This window comes from Bufo gargarizans, chromosome 3 (assembly GCF_014858855.1).
Source record: "Bufo gargarizans isolate SCDJY-AF-19 chromosome 3, ASM1485885v1, whole genome shotgun sequence".
In the NCBI taxonomy this organism is placed as follows: Eukaryota; Metazoa; Chordata; class Amphibia; order Anura; family Bufonidae; genus Bufo; species Bufo gargarizans.
The window spans coordinates 1047898-1070982 of NC_058082.1; the positions used below are offsets into that span (position 1 = coordinate 1047898).

General features: G+C 46.4%; 1 protein-coding gene across 1 annotated transcript in view; it reads left to right on the forward strand.

The window, feature by feature from the left end:
* The window catches only part of LOC122932434 (zinc finger protein 773-like), a 57987-nt gene extending 42981 nt beyond the window's left edge, over positions 1-15006 (forward strand). The window contains exon 9 of the mRNA XM_044286828.1: positions 13434-15006. Coding sequence (XP_044142763.1) covers positions 13434-14251 — 818 coding nt within the window. The 3' untranslated portion in view covers positions 14252-15006. The remainder of the gene's footprint in view (positions 1-13433) is intronic.
* The last annotated feature ends 8079 nt before the right edge of the window (positions 15007-23085 follow it).

The following is a 23085-nucleotide window of genomic DNA, read 5'->3' on the forward strand; positions in this document are numbered from 1 at the left end:
ATCTGTGCTGTCAGCATACTTCATATGAGAAGACCGCCTGGTATCTGTGCTGTAAGCATACTAAATATGAGGGGGGGGGGGGGGGGTGTTACTGATGAGAGCTGCTGTACAGCCTCTCTTGGGGGTGTATTTCTCCTGTAACTGGGGCTACTATGTCAGCCCTGCACTGAGGTTGTACAGCGCTGTATACTGCTGTACAGCCTCTCTGGGGGAGTATTTCTCCTGTAACTGGGGCTACTATGTCAGCCCTGCACTGAGGTTGTACAGCGCTGTATACTGCTGTACAGCCTCTCTGGGGGAGTATTTCTCCTGTAACTGGGGCTCCTATGTCAGCCCTGCACTGAGGCTGTACAGCGCTGTATACTGCTGTACGGCCTCTCTGGGGGGTGTATTTCTCCTGTAACTGGGGCTCCTATGTCAGCCCTGCACTGGGGCTGTACAGAGCTGTATACTGCTGTGCAGCCTCTCTTGGGGGTGTATTTCTCCTGTAACTGGGGCTCCTATGTCAGCCCTGCACTGAGGTTGTACAGTGCTGTATACTGCTGTACAGCCTCTCTGGGGGGAGTATTCCCCCTGTAACTGGGGCTCCTATGTCAGCCCTGCACTGAGGTTGTACAGTGCTGTATACTGCTGTACAGCCTCTCTGGGGGGAGTATTCCCCCTGTAAATAGGTCTACTATGTCAGCCCTGCACTGAGGCTGTACAGCGCTGTATACTGCTGTACAGCCTCTCTGGGGGGTGTATTTCTCCTGTAACTGGGGCTACTATGTCAGCCCTGCACTGAGGTTGTACAGCGCTGTATACTGCTGTACAGCCTCTCTGGGGGGTGTATTCCCCCTGTAACTGGGGATCCTATGTCAGCCCTGCACTGAGGCTGTACAGTGCTGTATACTGCTGTACAGCCTCTCTGGGGGGTGTATTTCTCCTGTAACTGGGGCTACTATGTCAGGCCTGCACTGAGGCTGTACAGCGCTGTATACTGCTGTACAGCCTCTCTGGGGGGTGTATTTCCCCTGTTACTGGGTCTACTATGTCAGCCCTGCACTGAGGCTGTACAGTGCTGTATACTGCTGTACAGCCTCTCTGGGGGTGTATTTTCCCTGTAACTGGGGCTCATTATGTCAGCCCTGCACTGAGGCTGTACAGCGCTGTATACTGCTGTACAGCCTCTCTGGGGGGTGTATTTCTCCTGTAACTGGGGCTACTATGTCAGGCCTGCACTGAGGCTGTAGAGCGCTGTATTCTGCTGTGCAGCCTCTTTGTGGGGTGTATTTCTCCTGTAACTGGGGCTACTATGTCAGCCCTGCACTGAGGCTGTACAGTGCTGTATACTGCTGTACAGCCTCTCTGGGGGGAGTATTTCTCCTGTAACTGGGGCTCCTATGTCAGCCCTGCACTGAGGCTATTCAGCGCTGTATACTGCTGTACAGCCTCTCTGGGGAGAGTATTTCTCCTGTAACTGGGGCTCCTATGTCAGCCCTGCATTCAGGCTGTACAGCGCTGTTATCTGCTGTACAGCCTCTCTGGGGGGTGTATTTCTCCTGTAACTGGGGCTCCTATGTCAGCCCTGCACTGAGGCTGTACAGCGCTGTATACTGCTGTACGGCCTCTCTGGGGGGTGTATTTCTCCTGTAACTGGGGCTACTATGTCAGGCCTGCACTGAGGCTGTACAGCGCTGTATACTGCTGTACAGCCTCTCTGGGGGGTGTATTTCCCCTGTTACTGGGTCTACTATGTCAGCCCTGCACTGAGGCTGTACAGTGCTGTATACTGCTGTACAGCCTCTCTGGGGGGTGTATTTTCCCTGTAACTGGGGCTACTATGTCAGCCCTGCACTGAGGCTGTACAGCGCTGTATACTTCTGTACAGCCTCTCTGGGGGGTGTATTTCTCCTGTACCTGGGGCTACTATGTCAGCCCTGCACTGAGGCTGTACAGCGCTGTATACTGCTGTACAGCCTCTCTGGGGGTGTATTTTCCCTGTAACTGGGGCTCATTATGTCAGTCCTGCACTGAGGCTGTAGAGCGCTGTATTCTGCTGTGCAGCCTCTTTGTGGGGTGTATTTCTCCTGTAACTGGGGCTACTATGTCAGCCCTGCACGGAGGCTGTACAGCGCTGTAAACTGCTGTACAGCCTCTCTGGGGGGAGTATTTCCACTGTAACTGGGGCTACTATGTCAGCCCTGCACTGAGGCTGTACAGTGCTGTATACTGCTGTACAGCCTCTCTGGGGGGAGTATTTCTCCTGTAACTGGGGCTCCTATGTCAGCCCTGCATTCAGGCTGTACAGCGCTGTTATCTGCTGTACAGCCTCTCTGGGGGGTGTATTTCTCCTGTAACTGGGGCTCCTATGTCAGCCCTGCACTGAGGCTGTACAGCGCTGTATACTGCTGTACAGCCTCTCTGGGGGAGTATTTCTCCTGTAACTGGGGCTCCTATGTCAGCCCTGCACTGAGGCTGTACAGCGCTGTATTCTGCTGTACAGCCTCTCTGGGGGGTGTATTTCTCCTGTAACTGGGGCTACTATGTCAGCCCTGCACTGAGGCTGTACAGTGCTGTATACTGCTGTACAGCCTCTCTGGGGGGAGTATTTCTCCTGTAACTGGGTCTACTATGTCAACCCTGCACTGAGGCTGTACAGCGCTGTATTCTGCTGTACAGCCTCTCTGGGGGAGTATTTCTCCTGTAACTGGGGCTCCTATGTCAGCCCTGCACTGAGGCTGTACAGCGCTGTATACTGCTGTACGGCCTCTCTGGGGGGTGTATTTCTCCTGTAACTGGGGCTACTATGTCAGCCCTGCACTGAGGTTGTACAGTGCTGTATACTGCTGTACGGCCTCTCTGGGGGGTGTATTTCTCCTGTAACTGGGGCTACTATGTCAGCCCTGCACTGAGGTCGTACAGCGCAGTATTCTGCTGTACAGCCTCTCTGGGGGATGTATTTCTCCTGTACCTGGGGCTACTATGTCAGGCCTGCACTGAGGCTGTACAGCGCTGTATACTGCTGTACAGCCTCTCTGGGGGGTGTATTTCCCCTGTTACTGGGTCTACTATGTCAGCCCTGCACTGAGGCTGTACAGCGCTGTATATTGCTGTACAGCCTCTCTGGGGGGTGTATTTTCCCTGTAACTGGGGCTACTATGTCAACCCTGTACTGGGGCTGTACAGCGCTGTATACTTCTGTACAGCCTCTCTGGGGGGGTGTATTTCTCCTGTAACTGGGGCTCTTTATGTCAGCCCTGCACTGAGGCTGTAGAGCGCTGTATACTGCTGTGCAGCCTCTTTGGGGGGTGTATTTCTCCTGTTACTGGGGCTCATTATGTCAGCCTTGCACTGAGGCTGTACAGCGCTGTAAACTGCTGTACAGCCTCTCTGGGGGGAGTATTTCCACTGTAACTGAGGCTCCTATGTCAGCCCTGCACTGAGGCTGTACAGCGCTGTATTCTGCTGTACAGCCTCTCTGGGGGGTGTATTTCTCCTGTAACTGGGGCTACTATGTCAGCCCTGCACTGAGGCTGTACAGTGCAGTATTCTGCTGTACAGCCTCTCTGGGGGGTGTATTTCTCCTGTAACTGGGGCTATGATGTCAGCCCTGCACTGTGGCTGTACAGCGCTGTATTCTGCTGTACAGCCTCTCTGGGGGGTGTATTTCCACTGTAACTGGGGCTACTATGTCAGCCCTGCACTGAGGCTGTACAGTGCAGTATTCTGCTGTACAGCCTCTCTGGGGGGTGTATTTTCCCTGTCACTGGGGCTACTATGTCAGCCCTGCACTGAGGCTGTACAGCGCTGTATACTGCTGTACAGCCTCTCTGGGGGGAGTATTTCTCCTGTAACTGGGACTCCTATGTCAGCCCTGCACTGAGGCTGTACAGTGCTGTACACTGCTGTACAGCCTCTCTGGGGGGAGTATTTCTCCTGTAACTGGGGCTCCTATGTCAGCCCTGCACTGAGGCTGTACAGCGCTGTATTCTGCTGTACAGCCTCTCTGGGGGGTGTATTTCTCCTGTAACTGGGGCTCCTATGTCAGCCCGGCACTGAGGCTGTACAGCGCTGTATACTGCTGTACGGCCTCACTGGGGGGTGTATTTCTCCTGTAACTGGGGCTACTATGTCAGCCCTGCACTGAGGTTGTACAGCGCAGTATTCTGCTGTACAGCTTCTCTGGGGGATGTATTTCTCCTGTACCTGGGGCTACTATGTCAGCCCTGCACTGAGGCTGTACAGCGCTGTATACTGCTGTACGGCCTCTCTGGAGGGTGTATTTCTCCTGTAACTGGGTCTACTATGTCAGCCCTGCACTGAGGCTACTATGGCTGAGGTTGTACAGTGCTGTATACTGCTGTACGGCCTCTCTGGGGGGTGTATTTCTCCTGTAACTGGGGCTACTATGTCAGCCCTGCACTGAGGCTGTATACTGCTGTACAGCCTCTCTGGGGGGAGTATTTCTTCTGTAACTGGGGCTCCTATGTCAGCCCTGCACTGAGGCTGTACAGCGCTTGTAACGGACCGTTTCAGCAGACAAGGGGTTAAAATCCGTTTAGGCGATATGCCCCTTTCTGAGAGACAGGCACAGCTACTGCAGAACACCAAACTCCCGAACTGGATACAAAATAGCACTCCAAACTGGAACCTCACAAATAGCTGCCAGCAGACGAACAGGAAAAGCATCCAATCAGCTTACACTCCTGGCAATCAGTCTCTAACAGCATACAGGGAATCCCCCCAATAACGAGACAAGGCTCCGTCTTGAGGGTCAAACAGTGCTCTGACGTGCTGGCACACCCAGCCTGGTTTTTATTACAGTTGTTGCAAATACAGGTCCGCCCACAGGCTTTCGAAATACAACCAATGAGTAATTTACAACACATACAATGTAAATACAGCAACCAATCGTTCACGCCCCCAGAGGACCAGAAGGGAGACTGCGACACAGGACAGATACAATACATCATGGTTTCCCTACAAAGGGAGATCACCAATACACATGTGGAGACAACAGGACAGACATCACCATTTAAACACACAATGGCACACCCCCACAGCAAACACAGACATTTAACATATCCCCAGATAGCTCAAGTCTGAGTGCATATCATTAGGTGAATGGCACTCAGAATACACGAATACAATAATATTAGCTATCTGGGTGCCTCACATAACATACAATTTAACCGAACGCATAATAACATAAAATACAATTCTACAGACAGATTTAAGCTGTGCGGCCGGTCTGTCTTCTCCTTTACAGTCACTATGGGCCATAATCCTGAGGCAAGAGGCTTTTAAACAGCCCTCTCCAAAACACAGTGGCGAGGTTGGTTTCGCCACAGCGCTGTATACTGCTGTACAGCCTCTCTGGGGGAGTATTTCTCCTGTAACTGGGGCTCCTATGTCAGCCCTGCACTGAGGCTGTACAGCGCTGTATTCTGCTGTACAGCCTCTCTGGGGGGTGTATTTCTCCTGTAACTGGGGCTACTATGTCAGCCCTGCACTGAGGCTGTACAGCGCTGTATACTGCTGTACAGCCTCTCTGGGGGGTGTATTTTCCCTGTCACTGGGGCTACTATGTCAGCCCTGCACTGAGGCTGTACAGCGCTGTATACTGCTGTACAGCCTCTCTGGGGGAGTATTTCTCCTGTAACTGGGGCTACTATGTCAGCCCTGCACTGAGGCTGTACATCGCTGTATTCTGCTGTACAGCCTCTCTGGGGGGTGTATTTCTCCTGTACCTGGGGCTACTATGTCAGCCCTGCACTGAGGTTGTACAGTGCTGTATACTGCTGTACAGCCTCTCTGGGGGGTGTATTTCTCCTGTAACTGGGTCTACTATGTCAGCCCTGCACTGAGGCTACTATGGCTGAGGTTGTATAGTGCTGTATACTGCTGTACGGCCTCTCTGGGCGGTGTATTTCTCCTGTAACTGGGTCTACTATGTCAGCCCTGCACTGAGGCTGTACAGTGCAGTATTCTGCTGTACAGCCTCTCTGGGGGTGTATTTCTCCTGTACCTGGGGCTACTATGTCAGCCCTACACTGAGGTTGTACAGTGCTGTATACTGCTGTACGGCCTCTCTGGGGGGTGTATTTCCACTGTAACTGGGGCTACTATGTCAGCCCTGCACTGAGGCTGTACAGCGTTGTATACTGCTGTACGGCCTCTCTGGGTGGTCTATTTCTCCTGTAACTGGGTCTACTATGTCAGCCCTGCACTGAGGCTGTACAGCGCTGTATACTGCTGTACAGCCTCTCTGGGGGTGTATTTCTCCTGTTACTGGGTCTACTATGTCAGCCCTGCTCTGAGGTTGTACAGTGCTGTATACTGCTGTACAGCCTCTCTGGGGGGTGTATTTCTCCTGTAACTGGGGCTCATTATGTCAGCCCTGCACTGAGGCTGTACAGCGCTGTATACTGCTGTACAGCCTCTCTGGGGGGTGTATTTCTCCTGTAACTGGGTCTACTATGTCAGCCCTGCACTGAGGCTGTACAGTGCAGTATTCTGCTGTACAGCCTCTCTGGGGGTGTATTTCTCCTGTACCTGGGGCTACTATGTCAGCCCTACACTGAGGTTGTACAGTGCTGTATACTGCTGTACGGCCTCTCTGGGGGGTGTATTTCCACTGTAACTGGGGCTACTATGTCAGCCCTGCACTGAGGCTGTACAGCGTTGTATACTGCTGTACGGCCTCTCTGGGTGGTCTATTTCTCCTGTAACTGGGTCTACTATGTCAGCCCTGCACTGAGGCTGTACAGCGCTGTATACTGCTGTACAGCCTCTCTGGGGGTGTATTTCTCCTGTTACTGGGTCTACTATGTCAGCCCTGCTCTGAGGTTGTACAGTGCTGTATACTGCTGTACAGCCTCTCTGGGGGGTGTATTTCTCCTGTAACTGGGGCTCATTATGTCAGCCCTGCACTGAGGCTGTACAGCGCTGTATACTGCTGTACAGCCTCTCTGGGGGGTGTATTTCTCCTGTAACTGGGGCTCCTATGTCAGCCCTGCACTGAGGCTGTACATCGCTGTATACTGCTGTACGGCCTCTCTGGGGGGTGTATTTCTCCTGTAACTGGGGCTACTATGTCAGCCCTGCACTGAGGCTGTACAGTGCTGTATACTGCTGTACGGCCTCTCTGGGGGTGTATTTCTCCTGTACCTGGGGCTACTATGTCAGCCCTACACTGAGGTTGTACAGTGCTGTATACTGCTGTACGGCCTCTCTGGGGGGTGTATTTCCACTGTAACTGGGGCTACTATGTCAGCCCTGCACTGAGGCTGTACAGCGTTGTATACTGCTGTACGGCCTCTCTGGGTGGTCTATTTCTCCTGTAACTGGGTCTACTATGTCAGCCCTGCACTGAGGCTGTACAGCGCTGTATACTGCTGTACAGCCTCTCTGGGGGTGTATTTCTCCTGTTACTGGGTCTACTATGTCAGCCCTGCTCTGAGGTTGTACAGTGCTGTATACTGCTGTACAGCCTCTCTGGGGGGTGTATTTCTCCTGTAACTGGGGCTCATTATGTCAGCCCTGCACTGAGGCTGTACAGCGCTGTATACTGCTGTACAGCCTCTCTGGGGGGTGTATTTCTCCTGTAACTGGGTCTACTATGTCAGCCCTGCACTGAGGCTGTACAGTGCAGTATTCTGCTGTACAGCCTCTCTGGGGGTGTATTTCTCCTGTACCTGGGGCTACTATGTCAGCCCTACACTGAGGTTGTACAGTGCTGTATACTGCTGTACGGCCTCTCTGGGGGGTGTATTTCCACTGTAACTGGGGCTACTATGTCAGCCCTGCACTGAGGCTGTACAGCGTTGTATACTGCTGTACGGCCTCTCTGGGTGGTCTATTTCTCCTGTAACTGGGTCTACTATGTCAGCCCTGCACTGAGGCTGTACAGCGCTGTATACTGCTGTACAGCCTCTCTGGGGGTGTATTTCTCCTGTTACTGGGTCTACTATGTCAGCCCTGCTCTGAGGTTGTACAGTGCTGTATACTGCTGTACAGCCTCTCTGGGGGGTGTATTTCTCCTGTAACTGGGGCTCATTATGTCAGCCCTGCACTGAGGCTGTACAGCGCTGTATACTGCTGTACAGCCTCTCTGGGGGGTGTATTTCTCCTGTAACTGGGGCTCCTATGTCAGCCCTGCACTGAGGCTGTACATCGCTGTATACTGCTGTACGGCCTCTCTGGGGGGTGTATTTCTCCTGTAACTGGGGCTACTATGTCAGCCCTGCACTGAGGCTGTACAGTGCTGTATACTGCTGTACGGCCTCTCTGGGGGGTGTATTTCTCCTGTAACTGGGTCTACTATGTCAGCCCTGCACTGAGGCTGTACAGCGCTGTATACTGCTGTACAGCCTCTCTGGGGGGTGTATTTCTCCTGTAACTGGGGCTCATTATGTCAGCCCTGCACTGAGGCTGTACAGCGCTGTATACTGCTGTACAGCCTCTCTGGGGGGTGTATTTCTCCTGTAACTGGGGCTCCTATGTCAGCCCTGCACTGAGGCTGTACATCGCTGTATACTGCTGTGCAGCCTCTCTTGGGGGTGTATTTTCCCTGTAACTGGGGCTCCTATGTCAGCCCTGCACTGAGGCTGTACAGCGCTGTATACTGCTGTACGGCCTCTCTGGGGGGTGTATTTCCCCTGTAACTGGGGCTCATATGTCAGTCCTGCACTGAGGCTGTACAGTGCTGTACACTGCTGTACGGCCTCTCTGGGGGGTGTATTTCCCCTGTAACTGGGGCTCCTATGTCAGCCCTGCACTGAGGCTGTACAGCGCTGTATACTGCTGTACAGCCTCTCTGGGGGGTGTATTTCCCCTGTAACTGGGGCTCCTATGTCAGCCCTGCACTGAGGCTGTACAGCGCTGTATACTGCTGTACAGCCTCTCTGGGGGGTGTATTTCTCCTGTAACTGGGGCTCCTATGTCAGCCCTGCACTGAGGCTGTACAGTGCTGTACACTGCTGTACAGCCTCTCTGGGGGGTGTATTTCTCCTGTAACTGGGGCTACTATGTCAGCCCCAGTTACAGGAGAAATCAACTGTGAAAAAAAAAAAAGTGAAGTAAATGTCCCCCAGAGGTCTTGAATGACCTTATGAGAGACGAAAAGTGTAAAATAAAAATAAAAAATATAAAGTGTTAAAAAAATGTAATAAAAAATAAGGTTTCACATGTAAAAAAATAAATAAAAACAAATGTTAAAAAAATAAAAAAAATAGACATATTTGGTTTTGCCGCGTCCGTGATGGTCCGCTCTATAAATATATCACACGATCGACCCAGTCCGATAAACGCCATTAAAAAAAATAAAAAATAACTGTCAAAAAAAACCTTACATCACAAAAAGTGCAACAGCAAGTGATCAAAAAGGCGTATGTCCCACAAAATTGTACCAATAAAACAGTCACCTCATCCCGCAACAAATGAGCCCCTACATAAGAAAATCTCCCAAAAAAGAAAAAAAAACTATAGCTCTCTGGACACATTAAAACATAATTTTTTAGTTAAAATTTTATTTAATTAATGTTACACATATTATTGTGTAAAACTTAAATAAATAAGAAAAAGTATACATATTAGGTATCGCCACATCCGTAACGATCTGCTCTATAAAAATGTCACTTGACCGAACCCCTCAGGTGAACGCTGTAAAAATAAATAAATAAAAACCTTGCTTAAACAACCAATTTTTTGGTCACCTTACCCCATAAAGTGTTATAATGAATGATCAAAAAATGATATGTTCCCAAAAATAGTACCAATAAAACTGGCACCTTATCCCCTAGTTTCCAAAATGGGGTCACTTCTTGGGAGTTTCTACTGTAAGGGTGCATCAGGGGGGCTTCAAATGGGACATGGCATCTAAAAACCATGTGGAGTTCCTTTTCTTCTGCGCCCTGCCGTGTGCCCGTACAGCAGTTTATGACCACATGTGGGGTGTTTCTGTAAACCGCAGAATCTGGGTAATAAACATTGAGTTTTGTTTGGCTGTTAACCATCGATGTGTTAAAGAAAAAATTTGATTAAAATGGAAAATCTGCCCAAATTTGATCTCCATTTTCCTTTAATTCTTGTGGAACGCCTAAAGGGTTAACAAAGTTTGTAAAATCGGTTTTAAGTAACTTGAGGGGTGTAGTTTCTACAATGGGGTCATTTATGGGGATATCCACTATGTAGGCCCCACAAAATGACTTCAGACCTGAACTGATCCTTAAAAAGTGGGTTTTGGCAATTTTCTTAAAAAATTTAAGAATTGCTTTTAAACTTTTAAGCCTTCTAACGTCCTAAAAAAATAAAATGACATTTCCAAAATGATGCCAACATATAGTAGACATATGGGGAATGTTAAGTAATAAATATTTTATGAGGTATCATCACTTTCTGTTTTAAAAGCAGAGAAATAGAAATTTAGAAAATTGCGAATTTTTCTAAATTTTGGGTAAATTTGGGATTTGTTCATAAAAAAAGATGAAATATATTGACTCAAATTTATGACTGTCATGAAGTACAATGTGTCACGAGAAAACACTCTCTGAATGACTTGGATAAGTAAAGGCGTTCCACAGTTATTACCACACAAGTGAGATATGTCAGATTTGCAAAATTAGGCCTGGTCAGGAAGGGGGCAAATAGACCAGATGGGAAGTGGTTAAGATATAACGTGAGAAACAGGTAGTCCACATGGTGTTGGACCTCTTTCTTTAGAAGTTTTTTAAGATTAAAAAAATATTCCCAACATGTACTTTTCATCAGTACCTTGGTCCCAAGGTGGGGGGATTTGTATGGTGGATTCCTCAGGCTTTACAGCTTGAGAAGCAGTCGATTTGTACTTGAGTTTTTCTTTGAGTAGACGATCAGAGCAGTAATCAATCGTGGGTAGTAGAACTTCAGATGGCATAAAAATGGGGCCTCACCATGAATATTTGCTTCTTCTGTCTGTAACTTGAGGAAGGGGCTTTGCAGCTCTGAAATGCCGTCATAAGAAGATTTTAACCAATAAATTGACTGAAACTCAAAGTACACACAGCACAAATGCTTATATTCTTTGCCTACATGGTTTTACAACATGGTGTTTGACCGATGTCATCTGCTTTCTATGCTCCTTGCTTTAGTCTGTTACTCATGAAAAAAAAAATGTAGTCTGTGGAGATACAGTACCTTGCAAAAGTATTCACCCCCTTGACTTTTTTTGTATTTTGTTACATTATAGTCTTAAGTTCAATGTTTTGTTAATCTGAATTTTATGTGATGATCAGAACACAATCGTCTAAGTTGGTGAATTGAAATGAGAAAAATATAAAAAAAACTATTGTTTAGAAACAGAGAATTGTCCTGTGCGTATGTATTCACCCCCTTTGTTAGGAAGCCCATAAACTACCAATTACCTTCAGAAGTCACATAATTAGTGACATGATGTCACCTGTGTGCAATCTAAGTGTCACATGACCTGTCATTACATATACACACCAGAGGCTGCAACACCTAAGCAAGAGGCATCACTAACCAAACACTGCCATGAAGACCGAGGAGCTCTCCAAACAAGTAAGGGACAATGTTGTGGAGAAGCACAAGTCAGGGATAGGTTATAAAAAATATCCAAATCTTTGCTGATCCCCAGGAGCTGCATCAAATCTATCATAACCAGATGGAAAGAACATGGCACAAGAGCAAACCTGCCAAGAGATGGCCGCCACCAAAACTGACGGACCGGGCAAGGAGGGCATTAATCAGAGAGGCAGCACAGAGACCTAAGGTGACCCTGGAGGAGCTGCAGAGTTCCACAGCAGAGACTGGAGGATCTGTACATAGGACGACAATAAGCCGTACACTCCATAGAGTTGGGCTTTATGGCAGAGTGGCCAGAAGAAGCCATTACTGTCAGCTAAAAACAATAAGGCGCGTTGTGAGTGTGAGAAAAGGCCTGTGGGAGACTCCGAAAATGTATGGAGGAAGGGGCTCTGGTCTGAGGAGACCCAAAATGTATGGAGGAGGGGGCTCTGGTCTGAGGAGACCCAAAATGTATGGAGGAGGGGGCTCTGGTCCGAGGAGACTAAAATTTTACTTTTCGGCCAAAGAAAACGCTATTTCTGGTGCAAACCCAACACCTCTCATCACCCAAACAACACCATCCCACTGTGAGACCTGGTGGTGGCAGCATCATACTGGGGGGACTGGGAAACTGGTCAGAGCTGAGGGAAAGATGGATGGTGCTAAATACAGGGATATCCTTCAGCAGAACCTGCCCCACTCTGTGCGTGATCTGAGGCTAGGACGGAGGCTCACCTTCCAGCAGGACAATGACCCCAAACACACGGCTAAAGCAACACTTGAGAGGTTTAAGGGGAGACATGTAAATGTGTTGGAGCGGCCGAGTCACAGCCCAGACCTCAATCCAATAGAAGATCTGTGGTCAGACGTAAAGATCGCTGTTCACAAGCGCAAACATCCGACCTGAAGGAGCCGGAGCCGTTCTGCAAGGAGGAACGGGCAACAATCCCAGCGGTCAGATGTGGCGACTGCTCATAGAGACTTATCCAAAGAGACCTGGAGCTGTGATTGCAGCAAAAGGGGCTCTACAAAGTACTGACTTTAGGGGGTGAATAGTTCTGCACATTGACCTTATCTGTTATTTTGTCCTATTTGTTGTTTGCGTCACAATAAATAAAAATAAAAAAACATCTTCAAAGTTGTCGGCAGGTTCTGTAATTACATGATGCAAATCCTCAAACAATCCATGTAAATTCCAGGTTGTGAGACACCAAAATACGAAAAAAGTCAAGGGGGTGAATACTTTTGCAAGGCACTGTATATGGAACTTACAGCTGTATCAGAATTTGTCTTGTTCTTTCCGTGTTTAGTAGAAAATGTCCCTCGCATACGTTAGTCTCGTGATACATGACACTTTGGCCACAACCGTTGAGCCACAATAACAGTGTGCCACTGGTTCGATCACTTATGTTTTTAATTTTCATAGTTAACCGTTTCTCATTTTTCTCTTCACAATTGCGACCTACAGTTCCCTTCCTTGTTACCAGCAGACTGTGGGCATGGTGAGATTGTCCTAACAGCATAGATTGCCAGACAAGGTTGTGCCTCTCAGACTTTTGAGGTTTACCTAATAAAAGCAGTCACTGAATGAAGCGCAGAGACCTAGACTTTCACCAGAAGGACACGTGATTCCAGCATCTGAAACTTTTTTTTAACTCTTTAGAATTGATCTGTTTTTTATGCAGTTATTTGAGCCAAAGCCTGAAATGAATTCTAAATGAGAAGGAAACATAAAGGAAGGACTTCTCCTTCCTGCTGGATCCAGTTCTGGCTTTGACTGAAAAACTTCACAAAGAATTGCATGTGTGACTGCGATCTAATAGAAATGTTATAAATCTGCCTGTCTTGTTAGAAGAGAAAAAACATCCTTTTTTTTATCCTGGCAGGAAACCCCAGTAAGAACTGTGAGAGGAACCTCATGTTTCCACTAAACTATAGAGCAGGAGGTGAAGATATCAAGCAGCACTCTTCGGGAGGAAACCTCGTTAGACTTAACATACATTCAGGACCTCACGGAACAGATGTGTCATGTAATCTGTTTAATCAGAAGAAACCTCCCGAACGATCACAGGTTTTTACCACAAATACAGGGCAGAAAGGAGGTAAAAAGTTTCAGTGTGATGAGTGTGGAAGACAGTTTAACAAGCACTCAGGTCTTTTTTCACATACAAGAACTCACACAGGAGAGAAGCCATTTCCATGTTCAGATTGTGGAAAATGTTTTAAGCTGAAATCAGATCTTGTTAAACATCAGAGAATTCACACAGGAGAAAGACCATATTCATGTTCAGTATGTGGGAAATGTTTTACTATTAGATCAAATCTTGTTACACATGAGAGAATTCACACAGGCGAGAAGCCATATTCTTGTCCTCAGTGTGGGAAATGTTTTGCCCGGAGCACAGTTCTTGTTAAACATCAGCAAACTCACACAGGAGAGAAACCACATCCGTGTTCAGTATGTGGCAGATGTTTTACAGATAGATCTAATCTTGTTAAGCATCAGCGAATTCACACAGGAGAGAAGCCATATTCCTGTTCAGATTGTGGAAGATGTTTCATGCTGAAATCAGAACTTGTTAGACATCACATAAATCACACTGGAGAGAACCCATATTCATGTTCGGTATGTGGGAAATGTTTTACAGATAAATCAGAGCTTGTTACACATCAGAGAAGTCACACAGGAGAGATGGCATTTTGACATTATTAATGTGAGGAATGTTTTAAAAGTAAAATCAATTTAGAAACTCATCAGAGAATTCACACAGAGAAGAAACCATATTCTTGCTTGGAGTGTGGGACATGGTATAAGATGAAAAGGTTTTGTAGCATATCATTAATCAGCCGATACGAGGGTTTATTTCTTGTGTGGAATCGGCCTGGATCTGCCAAACACTCAAATAATGTTTATGTGAGGGCAGCTGTGCCGGGGTCCATGGAGGAGACATGTTGTGGACATGAGGAAGACAAGTAGAGCCTGGTCAGAGCATTGGCACTGAATTGTCCTTTTTTTTATCTGATATTCTGGTTATATAAAGATATCACCTATCCACAGGATACAGGATTACTATTAGATCTGTGGGGGTCCTGCCACTGGGACCTCCACTGAGTACAAGAATGGGGGCCCTGTACCCCGTGGTGCCCCCCAGAATGAATTGCTGCTCCAATTCATTTTTATGGGAGTTGTGGAGATAGCCGAGTACAGTGCGCTCCATCTCTGGACCTCCGATAGAAATGAATGGACTGGCAGTGCAAAAGCCCAACTGGCTGCTTTGTTCATTTTGGGGAGCACCACAGGGTAGAGGCCCCTGTTCTCCTAGTCGGTGGGGCTCCCAGAGGTAGGCCTCCTGTGGATAGAGGATAGGTGTATATAAGGTTACTTTCACACTGGCGTTTTGGCTTTCCGTTTGTGAGATCCATTCAGGGCTCTCACAAGCGTCCAAAACGGATCAGTTTTGCCCTAATGCATTCTGAATGGAAAAGGATCCGTTCAGAATCCATCAGTTTGCCTCCGATCAGTCTCCATTCCGCTCTGAAGGCTGCCTGCAGCGTTTTGGTGTCCATCTGATGAAACTGAGCCAAACGGTCCTGGCACACAATGTAAGTCAATGGGGACGGATCCGTTTTCACTGACACAATCTGGCACAATAGAAAACGGATCCGTCCTCCATTGACTTTCAATGGTGTTCAAGACGGATCCGTCCTGGCTATAGAAGACATAATACAACCGGATCCATCTTGGCTATAGAAGACATAATACAACCGGATCCATCTTGGCTATAGAAGACATAATACAACCGGATCCATCTTGGCTATAGAAGACATAATACAACCGGATCCATCTTGGCTATAGAAGACATAATACAACCGGATCCATCTTGGCTATAGAAGACATAATACAACCAGATCTGTCTTGGCTATAGAAGACATAATACAACCGGATCCGTCTTAGCTATAGAAGACATAATACAACCGGATCCGTCTTAGCTATAGAAGACATAATACAACCGGATCCATCTTGGCTATAGAAGACATAATACAACCAGATCCGTCTTAGCTATAGAAGACATAATACAACCGGATCCGTCTTGGCTATAGAAGACATAATACAACCGGATCCGTCCTGGCTATAGAAGACATAATACAACCGTATCTGTCTTGGCTATAGAAGACATAATACAACCGGATCTGTCTTGGCTATAGAAGACATAATACAACCGGATCCGTCTTGGCTATAGAAGACATAATACAACCGGATCCGTCTTGGCTATAGAAGACATGATACAACCGGATCCGTCTTGGCTATAGAAGACATAATACAACCGGATCCGTCTTGGCTATAGAAGACATGATACAACCGGATCCGTCTTGGCTATAGAAGACATGATACAACCGGATCCGTCTTGGCTATAGAAGACATGATACAACCGGATCCGTCTTGGCTATAGAAGACATAATACAAACGGATCTGTCTTGGCTATAGAAGACATGATACAACCGGATCCGTCCTGGCTATAGAAGACATAATACAACCGGATCCGTCTTGGCTATAGAAGACATGATACAACCGGATCCGTCCTGGCTATAGAAGACATAATACAACCGGATCCGTCTTGGCTATAGAAGACATAATACAAACGGATCCGTCTTGGCTATAGAAGACATGATACAACCGGATCCGTCTTGGCTATAGAAGACATAATACAACCGGATCCGTCTTGGCTATAGAAGACATAATACAAACGGATCCGTCTTGGCTATAGAAGACATAATACAAACGGATCCGTTCTGAACCAATGCAGACAGTTGTATGATCTGAACGGATCCGTCCATTACGGATCCACACTAGACGCGAGTGTGAAAGTAGTCTAACTGGAAAACCCCTTTAAGGTAGTGATAAATCTACATCCTTGTGTGGAATGAAGATGGGTGAATTTTATATTATTTTTATATTAAATTGTGAAGTCTTTATGTGAGTGGTTTTTGTTCCATCTCCTTTATATTTTTATATTTGAATGGAGATCAGATATTGATATGTCCACCGAGGTAGAAAACATTTCCTCGGGAGTCCTTATGTTTTCCCATGATTGTACGGGTTGGAGGAGTAGACCGTGTGGGCTCCAGAATCTTCTGGAAACGTCGGTGACCCCGATGGTCCTTTCACACAGAGCAGTGCTTCAGACGGTTATCAGGAAGACGTCTAAGGCCACTTTCACACTTGCGTTCAGAGCGGATCCGTCTGCATTATATTGTAGAAAAAATTCTAAGTGTGAAAGTAGCCTCAGACGGATCCGTCCAGACTTTACACTGAAAGTCAATGGGGGACGGATCCGTTTGAAAATTGAGCCATATGGTGTCACCTTCAAACGGATCCGGCCCCATTGACTTCCATTGTAAGTCTGGACGGATCTGTTTGCCTCCGCACGGCCAGGCTGCAAGCAGCGTTCAGGTGTCCGCCTGCTGAGCGGAGCGGAGGACAGACGGTGCCAGACTGAGGCATTCTGAGCGGATCCGCGTCCATTCAGAATGCATTAGGGCTGGACGGATGCGTTCGGGGCCGCTTGTGAGAGCCTTCAAACCTTCCTGCCATTCAGCGCTCCCCGCCGTATATGGACAAGCTATTGCTATAGCCCCAACAGCAGCAATGGACAGAAGACGTGATGACCAAGCGTCTGCTGGTCCAACCCTTTCACACAGGCCAGTAACTGCAAACTCTCATGCCAGATACCATTCTAGTTGTGCCACCCTCCACTGGTTTCTAGGTGAACCGTTCCTGACACGCAGTCCTCTCCTCCGCCCTGTACACTGTCTGCAATGTTGTGATATTAGATTTTTGTAATAAAATACTTTTTCTCACGCTGTGTAAATCCTCTTTTTTCAGTCTTGGTGAGGTGATTTTTAGCAATTTCTGTAAATCTGGTGATCTGTCCGTCTCTGGTTTCATGTCACCTATTAAATAAGGAGCAACGGCAGTTTTATAGGGTGTTCCATAGGGTGAATTCACCCCCCCCCTGTGATGCCATGACTGCCACAGAAGTGAATAGAAGAGCAGCGACACCACTCCGTCTGCAGCCACCAGACCGGTCGGGGGAACCGTGTTCTCTACACTTTGGGTTCCAGAGTTGGGACCTGCATCTATCAGACATATATGGCATAGAGAATCCTGCTATTACCGGCAGCAATCGCCTCCACAGTATAGGGAGCAGTGATCACTAATGCCATCGCTCGTCCCCATACAGAAGCGTTCCCTCCTGACAGTCTCCTGCTTGCTCTGTGGAGGAGACACAATTACATGCAGTGATCTCCTCCACAGTACAGGGAGCAGTGATCACTAATGCCATCGCTCGTCCCCATACAGAAGCGTTCCCTCCTGACAGTCACCTGCTCGTCAGTGGAGGAGACACAATTACATGCAGTGATCTCCTCCACAGTACAGGGAGCAGTGATCACTAATGCCATCGCTCGTCTCTATATACAGTTCAAAGAAAAAGTATGTGAACCCTTTGGAATGATGTGGATTTCTGCACAAATTGGTCATAAAATGTGATCTGATCTTCATCCAAGTCACAACAATAGACAATCGCAGTCTGCTTAACCTAATAACACACAAAGAGTTAAATGTTACCATGTTTTTATTGAACACACCATGTAAACATTCACAGCGCAGGTGGAAAAAGTATGTGAACCCCTAGACTAATGACATCTCCAAGAGCTAATTGGAGTGAGGTGTCGGCCAACTGGAGTCCAATCAATGAGATGAGATTGGAGGTGTTGGTTACGGCTGCCCTGCCCTATAAAACACACACCAGTTCTGGGTTTGCTTTTCACAAGAAGCATTGCCTGATGTGAATGATGCCTCGCACAAAAGAGCTCTCAGAAGACCTACGATTAAGAATTGTTGACTTGCATAAAGCTGGAAAGGGTTATAAAAGTATCTCCAAAAGCCTTTATAAGACAAATGGTCTATAAATGGAGAAAGTTCAGCACTGCTGCTACTCTCCCTAGGAGCGGCCGTCCTGTAAAGATGACTGCAAGAGCACAGCGCAGACTGCTCAATGAGGTGAAGAAGAATCCTAGAGTGTCAGCTAAAGACTTACAGAAGTCTCTGGCATATGCTGACATCCCTGTTAGCGAATCTACGATACGTAAAACACTAAACAAGAATGGATTTCATGGGAGGACACCACAGAGGAAGCCACTGCTGTCCAAAAAAAACATTGCTGCACGTTTACAGTTTGGATGTTCCACAGCAGTACTGGCAAAATATTCTGTGGACAGATGGAACCAAAGTTGGCCCTGACGCTTTTCTGCGTCATGGCCTGGACGGATTGCTATCATTGAAGGAAAAATGAATTCCCAAGTTTATCAAGACATTTTGCAGGAGAACTTAAGGCCATCTGTCCACCAGCTGAAGCTCCACAGAAGATGCTGCAACAGGACAACGACCCAAAGCAAAGTAAATCAACAACAGAATGGCTTAAACAGAAGAAAATACGCCTTCTGGAGTGGCCCAGTCAGAGTCCTGACCTCAACCCGATGGAGATGCTGCGGCAGGACCTCAAGAAAGCGATTCACACCAGACATCCCAAGAATATTGCTGAGCTGAAACAGTTCTGTAAAGAGGAATGGTGAAGAATTACTCCTGACCGTTGTGCCCGTCTGATCTGCAACTACAGGGAACGTTTGGTGGAAGTTATTGCTGCCAAAGGAGGTTCAACCAGTTATTAAATCCAAGGGGTCACATACTTTTCCCACCTGCACTGTGAATGTTTACATGGTGCGTTCAATAAAAACATGGTAACATGTAACTCTTTGTGTGTTATTAGTTAAACCCCTTTAGGACACAGACATATTTCACCTTACGGACTTGGCCATTTTTTGCAAATCTGACCAGTGTCACTTTAAGTGCTGATAACTTTAAAACGCTTTGACTTATCCAGGCCATTCTGAGATTACTTTTTTTTTTCGGCACATATTGTACTTCATGACACTGGTAAAATGAAGTCCAAAAAATGTATTTTTATTTATAAAAAAAATACCATATTTACCAAAATTTTTTAAAAAAATTGCAAATTTCCAAGTTTCAATTTCTCTACTTCTATAATACATAGTAATACCTACAAAAATAGTTATTACTTTACATTCCCCATATGTCTACTTCATGTTTGGATCAATTTGGGAATGCCATTTTATTTGTGGGGGATGTTACAAGGCTTAGAAGTTTAGAAATTTTCAAAAACACACTTTTTAGGGAGCAGTTAAGGTCTGAAGTCACTTTGTGAGGCTTACATAATAGAAACCACCCAAAAATGACCCCATTCTAGAAACTGCACCCCTCAAGGTATTCAAAACTGATTTTACAAACGTTGTTAACCCTTTAGGTGTTCCACAAGAGTTAATGGCAAATTTCAGAATTTAGATTTTTGGGCAAATTTTCCATTTTAATCCATTTTTTCCAGTAACAAAGCAAGGGTTAACAGCCAAAAAAAAGCTATATTTATGGCCCTGATTCTGTAGTTTGCAGAAACACCCCATATGTGGCCGTGAACTGCTGTACGGGCACACGGCAGGGCGCAGAAGGAAAGGTGCGCCATATGGTTTTTGGAATGCAGATTTTGCTGGACTGGTTTATTTACACTATGTCCCATTTGAAGCCCCCCTGATGCACCCCTAGAGTAGAAACTCCCTAAAAGTGACCCCATCTAAGAAACTACACCCCTCAAGGTATACAAAACTGATTTTACAAACTGTGTTAACCCTTTAGGTGTTCCACAAGATATAATGAAAAATAGATACAATTTCAAAATGTAACTTTTTTGGCAGATTTTTCATTTTAATAATTTTTTTCCAGTTACAAAGCAAGGGTTAACAGCCAAACAAAACTCAATATTTATGGCCCTGATTCTGTAGTTTACAGAAACACCCCATATGTGGCCGTAAACTGCTGTACGGGCACATGGCAGGGCGCAGAAGGAAAGGAATGCCATACGGTTTTTGGAAGGCAGATTTTGCTGGACCGGTTTTTTGACACCATGTCCCATTTGAAGCCCCCCTGATGCACCCCTACAGTAGAAACTCCAAAAAAGTGACCCCATTTTAGAAACTACGGGATAAGGTGGCAGTATTGTTGGTACTAGTTTAGGGTACATATGATTTTTGGTTGCTCCATATTACACTTTTTGTGAGGCAAGGTAACAAGAAATAGCTGTTTTGGCACCGTTTTTATTTTTTCATCTGACAGGTTAGATCATGTGGTAATTTTATAGAGCAGGTTGTCACGGACGTGGCGATACCTAATATGTATACTATTTTTTTTATTTATGTACGTTTTACACAATGATTTCATTTTTGAAACAAAAAAAAAATCATGTTTCAGTGTCTCCATAGTCTGAGAGCCATAGTTTTTTCAGTTTTTGGGCAAATACCTTGGGTAGGGTATGATTTTTGCGGGATGAGATGACTGTTTGATTGGCACTATTTTGGGGTGCGTATGACTTTTTGATCGCTTGCTATTACACTTTTTGTGATGTAAGGTGACAAAAAATTGCTTTTTTTACACCGTTTTTATTTGTTTTGTTTTTTACGCAAACATAAAAAAAAAACATCAAACCTTGGAAATAACAAAGGATCCTTGTAGGTTAGTGAACAGCCATCACTATTTCAGCTGTCCTTCAAGAAACTGTAGTCCACGATCTCTGGATCCGTCTTCAGGGTGGTGGGATCGCACGCCTGCTGCATCTCTAGCCATCTTGGATTTCCCCTTAGATATCTCAACTTTAGTGAGCCGCGGCAGATCTGTGGGTTGGACAATCGGCATCCATGAAGGCACCTCCAGCAGGTGGATTCCTATGACTTCCCAAGCCCTTTCAAGATCATCCTGGGTATGTATCGCAGTACGTTTGCCGTTCTTTATGATCGCGATACCGAAGGTGTATAGCCAGGCATACTGTATTTTTTGGGGCTCTCATCGCATCCAATAGGAGCTTCATAATGCGCCTTCGCAAGCGTGGAGGGCGCTATATCTTGATAAAGCGCAATGTCCACTCCGTCGTATGCCACCTGTCTTTTCTCTCTGGCTGCGGCCATTATTCGGGCAGTGTCCACGTATGATAGTAGGCCACAGATCACATCCCTAGGTCTTTCATTCGGCTTAGGAGCTGGTCTTAGGGCCCTGTTATAATCGGAGCGGCTGACTCCTGGCCTAGTAGATCGGCGAACATTTCCATGGCCACTTTCTCCAGTGCTTCAGAGGCCCAGGATTCAGGTAGGCCCTTTATACGGATATTCCGTCGTCTACTTCTGTTTCCTGATCTTCTAACTGAAAGGGCCCCTGGTTTGTCTGTGGGTGAATCACCGGCCGGACAACCACTGAAGACCAATACACGTTGATAGGTATAAAATGGTTGCTCCTTTATTTAGACATCGTAGACAATTTATAGCTTCAAACCGCAAATGAATATAGACCTGCCCTACGTTACATCCAATCAGGTAGCGAATTTCCAAGGACATCTTTATTCAAACAAAGTAAAAAAAGTCATGGTAATTTCTTAGAAACAAGGTACATATGTGACGCACTTATTATTCTTAGAATTTAGATATCTTATCACCATCTTTGTCGCCCTTCGCTTTGTTCAAATATTTCGCGGAATTATCTTGGTTTATTTTGTACCAACATTTACCTGATAGAACGTCCTTCACTTTATCTAAACCCAAGGTGTACGTCAATATACAAACCCATATTGCAGTAAGTGTAAAATATATATCTAATGCACATGTTAGATATATGCGTACAAAGGTATATATGAGTATATATGTTTCTGCAGTTATGATGTCATGCATTCAGCAGTTTTCTCTCCAGGTACCTTCTTCATAAATGTGGCATTCTTTTGCAAAGCATGCATATCTCTTTCTAGCCATGCGGTTTTGAGCTTCAGACAGCCACTTCCTGCTATCTTGTGTTACTAGATTTGGTGTTATAAGAATATAAAATATTTCCTTTAAAGAGGAACTCTGTATACATTGATACAAGCATATAAGACCGAATATATATATATATATGTGTATGTGTGGATACAGACATAATTCCCTTACACTAACATCAGCATCGCTTTGTTTAGCTCAGTGGTGTGAAAGTTCAGATACTCCTCTACCCCGTGGAATGTGACACAAGTTCGTGGCTGTTGTTTCCAGCGATTCTACTCTGTGCCCCATTTGTGTTATTTCAGATTTTATATCTGATAGTTCCACCAGTACTGGTTTTATGGCCTTTTCTAGTGCTTGCCCCAGTACCTTGGTGAGAAAAGATTTCGAGACTGGTGAGGGGTCACGAGATTCCACTGTGTCTCCCTGGGAGCTGTCGGCGTCAGAGTCCTCTCCTTCTTCAGCGCATGCAGCTGCCGCCGCCATCTTAGGGCCCGCGCCTGGTGAGAGGAGCGCTTTCTTCTTAAGGAAGCGCTGCATTGCTTGCTGGCTCTTTTGGGTTCTCGGCGTGTCTGGGGTGTCAGAACCCCTATCTCTCCCATATTTGACCATTTT